Genomic DNA, 6,488 nt, shown 5'->3' on the forward strand with positions numbered 1-6,488 from the left:
GACTTTGTAGCCCAGGTTGGTCTTGAACTTGCAACAAACCTCCTACCTCAGCCTCTCTAGTACTGGGATTACAGGCATGCACTGCCACAGCTGGCTCAAAAAAAAATTTTTTTTTTTCTGTATATAGGGCAGGGTCTATAGAGTATTTAGGTAGAAGGTGTTTTGTTTTGCTTTGTTTTGTTTTTTTGGAGGCCCGAAGATGCCTTTAGGGTTCGAACCACAGAAGCTTGAGCTGGAGGGCTTTGTTTCAGCAGGCACTTAAACAACTGAGCTATTGGGCAGGCCCCCAAAAATGGTAGAAGGTTTTTTTTTTTTTTTCTATAGAGTATTTAGGGTCTCACTACGCAGATCAGACTCATAGAATCCTCCTGTTTATAGCCTCTCAAGTGCTGGGATTACAGTGTGTGCCACCATGCCTAGTCTCAATCACACCTGTCTCAGCACACCCTGGGCGCAGGGCCAGCACAGCAGGGGATCAAACCCCATCAAAAAAATTTTAACAAGGGCTGGGTATGTAGTTCATTGTAAGGGCCCTGAGTCACTTGCCAGTACTACGAAAACAATTTATTTTGTAAAGTATCTTTGTGTATCCTGGGGTGTTAGGCGTGACTGCATGGAAGTTGGGGCTCTGAACAGCACCATGTGCCCATCTTTAGGTGCGGTGCACCTGCTTTAGAATTTCAGGCACTTATGAGGCCATGTAGGTGTATAGCTAAGTGTTGTGCACAAAATGGCCCAGCTGTGGTGCTCTGTGCCTTCATGTGATAGTGTGTGTGTTTGTGTATCTGTCTGGATGCTGGTATGACTGTGTAACTCTCTGGACCTTCGTGTGACAATGTGTTACTTGGGTATGGTCCAGGTATCAGAAAGGCTGTGTCTCAGGGATTATGCGAGTGATGCTGTACAAGCCTTGTGGTGTAGTGTGTTGGTGTGACTGTATAACTCTGGATACTGAGGTGATGGTGTGACACCTTTGTTGGATTTGTTTTATGTATTTAGTACAGGGTCTATGGCATCTCACTACACAGACAGGACTCATAATGATCCTCCTGTTTTCAGCCTCCCAAGAGCTGGGATTATAGGTGTGCAACATTATGCCCAGTCTCAATCACCATTTCAGCACATGCTGGGGGTGGAAGCATGGTTTGTGGTGCCAGGGATTAAACACCAGCCCCTAGGCTCTGCCTATACAGGCGCTTTAGTCCACTGAGCTATCTGGCCAGCCCTATACACCTTTGGACATTGTCTAGGTGCTATGGTCTTCTCTTGAGGGTCACTGGTGGCAGTGTATGAGCCTGGGCATGTCTGGGTGTCAACAGGACTGTGTGACAGTGTCTGAGTGACCTTGTGACAGGGGCACCTGTATTGAGGATGTGTTCTATATATGTATAAACTCCCTGTGATAAATGTAAACATTATGTCCTGCAAACGCACTTTTAAAAAATTTTAACTGTTTAAAAAATAATGAAACACAATGGTCCACATCTGCCACCCCAAAATTCAAGAAGCTAGAGGAGGACCATGTGGGTGTGGCCATGTGTGAGTTGGGTGTCAATGGACTGTGTGTCTGGGTCGTCTGCCACACACAGTCATCTTCAGGTGGTGTCCCCCAAAGCAACTCCCTCGGCCCCTCATGCTCACCCTGGCCAGCAGTGGGCTCAGGCAGCACCACATGTGCGTGTAGTTCCTGCAACTGGCGATGCAGCAGGTCCAGGCGGCGCGCAGAGCCACGAAGCAGCAGCTCCACGGGGCCCCGGCCTCGGCCCAGGTCGGTGGCTGCACGCCGCAGGTTCTCTGCACCCTCCTTCAGCTTTAGCTCCTTGCGGATCTCCCGCCGCAGCCGCTCCCGTTCCAACTCCAGCTGCTGCTGCACCCCAGGTGCCGCCAGGTCTGCGCCTGCCAGACCCAGGTGCTCCAACAGGGACCAGGGCTCACTCTGCGAGATCACAGGCTGATCAGAGGTGAGGGCCGGGTAGCAGCCGCCCCTCCCAGGGCAGCCTAGCTTGCCCAGCCTCCACTCTGCACCAGAAGCCAGGCTAAGGCCTGTTCCAGACCGTTCTGATCCCCAAAACGGGTGAGATGGGCCTGCTCTGACTCCCCCAAAACTGAGATGTCAAAAACTAGGCTACCTAACAATAAGGGACCCCACAGGTCCAGCCCCATCTCCCCATATGTCCCATGGAGAGTGGGGTTCTGAAGGACAGAACCCAGCGCTCCTTCTGCCCCCCCACACCAGAAGTTCTGAAGAAGAATTACTTCTCCCATCAGCTGCCACCCAAACTAGTGGGGCCCAGGGGCAGGCTCTATTTTTCCTCTGCTATCCCCCTAAAGTAGGTATTGTTTTCTGGTACTGACAATTGATGCCAGGGCCTTTACGCTGAGATAAATCCCCCCAGGCTTTTTTTTTTTTTTTTTTTTTTTTTTTTTTGAGACAGGGTCTTGCTCTGTAGCCCAGACTGAGCCCAAACTCATGGCAATCCTCTTGCCTCAGGCTCCAGAGTGCTGGGATTATGGGTGTGGGACACCACACTCAACTAACCTAGGAGATCTTAGGGAAAGGTCCCTTCTTTCTTCCCTCTGGTGTAACCCTCAACCATAAGATGCCAGAGAGAGGCCCTGTCTTCTCTTTCTTGTATCCCAAGTACACGGCCTTGAGAGACAAGCTTCCTTCGTCCCTATTGTACCCCCAAAGTAGGAGGTCCCAAGAGAAAGACTCACAGTCCCTCTCGCCTTTTAAAAGACTTGGGACCCCGAAGAACAGAGCCCTGTTTCCTTCCTCTATCTCCCCAACCTGAGAGCCCCAAGGGCCCAGATATTTTCACCCTCCACCCAGGCAGCTCCGACACCAGTACCCAATCTACTCTTAGTCTCAAACCCAAAGCTCTATAGGCCGGGGCCTCTCGGTGCATGAGGGGTCCCGCTTTTGCCCACCACAGAAAGACCCAGCCCCCACCTCCAGCTCCAGCTCCGAAGGGGGATCAGCCTCCGCCATCCTGGGCCCCTGCTGAGGGCCCCGCCCTCTTCCTGGACCTCAGTCCTGCCAGGGCCACTGGGCCGCCACTTCCTCTTTCCTGCCAGCTCCCAGCACCCCCTGCGCGCCTGGCGGGCCAGCTTAGGAGTAGTAAGAGGACCTCCTCTCCAATCCTTCCAGGCTGCCTCCTTTTCTCTCTTGGGGGCAGCCCAGGGATGGCCCTCCCTCCTGTCACCAGGAGGTGACAGGGAGTACAGGTCCAGGTGTGAGTGGCAAACAGACTCCACATGGGTACATGGGCTGAAGGGAGTGACTTCACATCATGGGCTCACTCTTGGGCACATTCACATGTCCACCTGAACACACACTCATGTGCAAGTACCCACGAGTGCTCCTGTGCATCACTATAGAACCTGTACAATGCACACCTACACACCCCTGCTCACACCCGTGTGCACATCTAGAGCTCCACAGCATGCCTACACTCCATGAGCCTTCAGCCCTACTGCAACCTGAATACATCCCCAAAGACCACCCCCTCCCGGTTCCCAACTTCCCCTCCAGGACAGAATAGCCAGTTCTGCAGAGGCCAGGCCCCCTTCCTGCCAGTGGCCTTCCGACTTCCTGCTTCCTCCTGTCCAGACAGCCACTGTGCAACCACAGCCTAGGGCCCTGGGGCAAACACTGTGCTGCAACAGCACCGGGGCTGGGGACAACAACAGCCCCCACACAGCAGCACACAAACCACCTGTCAAACACACTAGGACTCAACTATTAACAGTATTACAGGGTAGGGTGCAGCTCAGTGGCACTACACTCACCCAGCATGTACAAGGCCTGGGTTCCAGCCCAGCCCAGCAAATAATAATAATAATAGCAGTTACAGCAAACCTCCCCCAGCTCACATCACACGTGCACTAGGATCAACCCATTTTCAACACAAAGAGATGTGGCCAGGCACGTGGCTCAGTGGTAGTAGGGCTCTTGCCTAGCACACACAAGGCCCCAGGTCAGACACCAGTGTCACAAGGGGCAGAAAATGAGGAAATTAAGACCCAGAGCAGTGACATAACTCACCCCAAGGTCCCAGGGCCTACAGGAGGTGGGGCCAGGATTTAAAACAGGAGTGTTGCACAGGGAGTGGTGGTGTACACCTATAATCCTAGCACTTGGAAGGCTGAGGTAGGAGTATCACAAGTTCAAGCCTATCCTGAGCAGGATAAGGAAATCCTGTCTCAAAAATTAGTTTTAAAAAATAAGGGGTATAGCTCAGTTTGAAGCCCCTAGGTTCAATCTCCAGTGGAAAAAAAAAAAAAAAGGCACACTGAGAATCCCAACCAGGCTGAGAGATTCTCATGCTCCCATCCACCCTTATGAACAGCTGTCTCCAAAGTGGGTCCCAGAGCCACTTCCCTTCAGGGTGCCCCCACCACTCCTGGACTCTGTAGGGATCGAACCTGTCCCTGCGCTTGCCAAAGCAGGCACTTAGTCCACTGAGCTATCTCGCCTGTCTTCCCCCCTCCTACTGTATACATGAGGAAACCCTCAGAAAAGTGACAGCAGTCCCTCTCCATAGGTGGGGATTTTGTCCCCAGTCCTGAGGGCAGGTGGCTGTGCCTGGTAGTGTATAGATGGCATCTATAACAGTGCCCATGAATGGTGTACAACCTCCTACAGTACCAGTTGCAGACCCCGCCACAGAGAGAAATCCAGCCCCCCATGTGGGCCATGTGAAGGCTACCAGGTGCTGGGCTAGACCCAGGATCACACATGGGCTGGGGACCACTAAAGATGTCACAGCAGCCTCACCTCCCAGCTCAGAGGGCAAAGGCATTTGGCAGGGCGCACACAGCCAGGAAACGTCATCACTGGAGTGGAAACCCGGGCTCACCTAATCCCACCCTGGCCCATGCAAGCCCCACTTGCCACCACACTGCCAGCCCCACCCTGTCCCCAACAGACAGTGCCAGCACACAGCCAGGAGCATGGCCAGCTCAAATAGGGAAGGCCCAGGAGGAGGGGTGACCTCCCTCAACCCCAGCTCTGAAGCAGCAGAGGTTCAGAATATGGAAAGCAGGGAGGGAAGGAGGCTGGGCCTCCTGGGTCCTCCTCCCTGTGGTGACTCACTTCTACCCAGAGACAAGGGGTCACCTGAGGGCCAACAGGGCAAACTCAGGAATTGGGCCTGGCATAGCCTTAGAGAATCTCTGCACCTCCACTTCCCATTGTAGATGAGAGGGCACTGGACCCAGGGTGCCCACCTACAGGAAACTCTTCAGAAGGGCAGCCAGAGACCTAGGCCCCCTTGTCCAGAGATATCACTGCTTTGGGCTTTTCCAGACATCCATTTGCAGGACACAGAACAGACACAATGGGACAGAGAAACAGGGTGGCAAGCCCAAGCAATCACTGGGAAGGGGTCACCAAGACTGGGGAGAGTGAGGACATGAGATGGGAAGGGGATGGGGCACGGATCCAGCCTCATTCCGGGGATCACAGCCTCCATGGGGGCAGGCGTAGTTCACACCAAGCGCATGCAGGCACCAGAGGTCCCATACAGCTGTCCCTAGATGTGGGTGGAGGCAGGGACTCTGGCCCATCCCGGCCCCAAGGTCTGACCTTGTGTGATCGGCAACACCAGATACGCCCAGCTCCTCCGCAAGGCTGGCAGGCCATCAGCGGGACTGGGGACAGGGACACAGAGGAGATGGGGCAGGTGTAGAAGGAGACGAGAACACGGTTATACAGCAACCACAGGACAATGGACTAGACAGAGAGGTGCTCACTCGGGAAGCACCAGCCCTATGCCTCAGGTCTGGATCAAGGAACCAAAAGGAGTGGGAGGTGGTTCATCTGGCCCGTTCTGCACAGAAGGTTGAAGCTCCTCGCCCCCAGGTGGCACTGGGTTAGCCACAGGTAGAGGAGAGGAAGATGACCCAAGCCTGCCATCCTGATGCGCAGGGACAAGAGCAGAATTCCAGGGACAGGAGCATCACTACCCTGCTGAGCAAGAGACCGCACCTGGAAGCAGGTGCCACCTGTCAGCCTCTGCAGCTGGAATGGTGGGTGCAAGGGTCCCCAGTTCCTGAATCTAATGAGGTGACTCGGGCACTTCCGCCAACAGGTGCCTATCTGGGAGGCGTCTGCCCGCAGGCGGGATGGCGGGTGGCGCGCGGGGCACCTGTGCAGGTGAGGCTGAGTCGCGAGGAAGGGACGTGAGGGTCTTGGGGCACACAGCGGCCGCGCCCACGAGCCTTCCCGCGCCCCGACGCTCAGGCTGGGGTGCGCGGGGCCGTGCGGGACCATCTCCTCTCTCCGCCCCCGCCCTCGGTCCCGTAGCGTCGCCTAGCCGTCGCCGCGAAGGGAACGCAGGTGCGCCTACCTGCACGGCATCGCTGGCCATGTCCGCGCCGCGCCGCGCCGCGCCCGCCGGGGTCCCCGCGCAGGGAGAGGCGAGCGAGCACGCGTGCGCGGACGGAGGATAGGCGGGGCGGGCGAGGACCCCCGCGACCCGGGC

At 55.4% G+C, this 6,488-nt stretch overlaps 1 protein-coding gene and 1 long non-coding RNA gene across 4 annotated transcripts in view; one reads left to right on the forward strand and one right to left on the reverse strand.

The window, feature by feature from the left end:
- Positions 1-6,482, reverse strand: part of Pkn1 (protein kinase N1) — a 23,760-nt gene extending 17,278 nt beyond the window's left edge. The window contains exons 1-2 of one of the 3 annotated variants that reach the window (XM_004635527.2): positions 6,354-6,482; positions 1,642-1,936 (exon numbers count right to left, since the gene is read on the reverse strand). In XM_004635527.2, the coding sequence (XP_004635584.1) occupies positions 1,642-1,936; positions 6,354-6,374 (316 nt within the window). In that variant the 5' untranslated portion in view covers positions 6,375-6,482. Of the gene's footprint in view, positions 1-1,641; positions 1,937-2,953; positions 3,004-5,590; positions 5,656-6,353 lie in introns of those variants that run through there. The other 2 variants (XM_023720117.1, XM_004635526.2) reach the window with 2 other exon arrangements.
- The window catches only part of LOC111817887, a 15,930-nt gene that overhangs the window by 6,289 nt on the left and 3,153 nt on the right, over positions 1-6,488 (forward strand). The gene's annotated exons all lie outside the window — the stretch shown is intronic.

The sequence above is a fragment of the Octodon degus genome, unplaced genomic scaffold (genome assembly GCF_000260255.1).
Source record: "Octodon degus isolate 3935 unplaced genomic scaffold, OctDeg1.0 scaffold00073, whole genome shotgun sequence".
NCBI lineage: Eukaryota > Metazoa > Chordata > Mammalia > Rodentia > Octodontidae > Octodon > Octodon degus.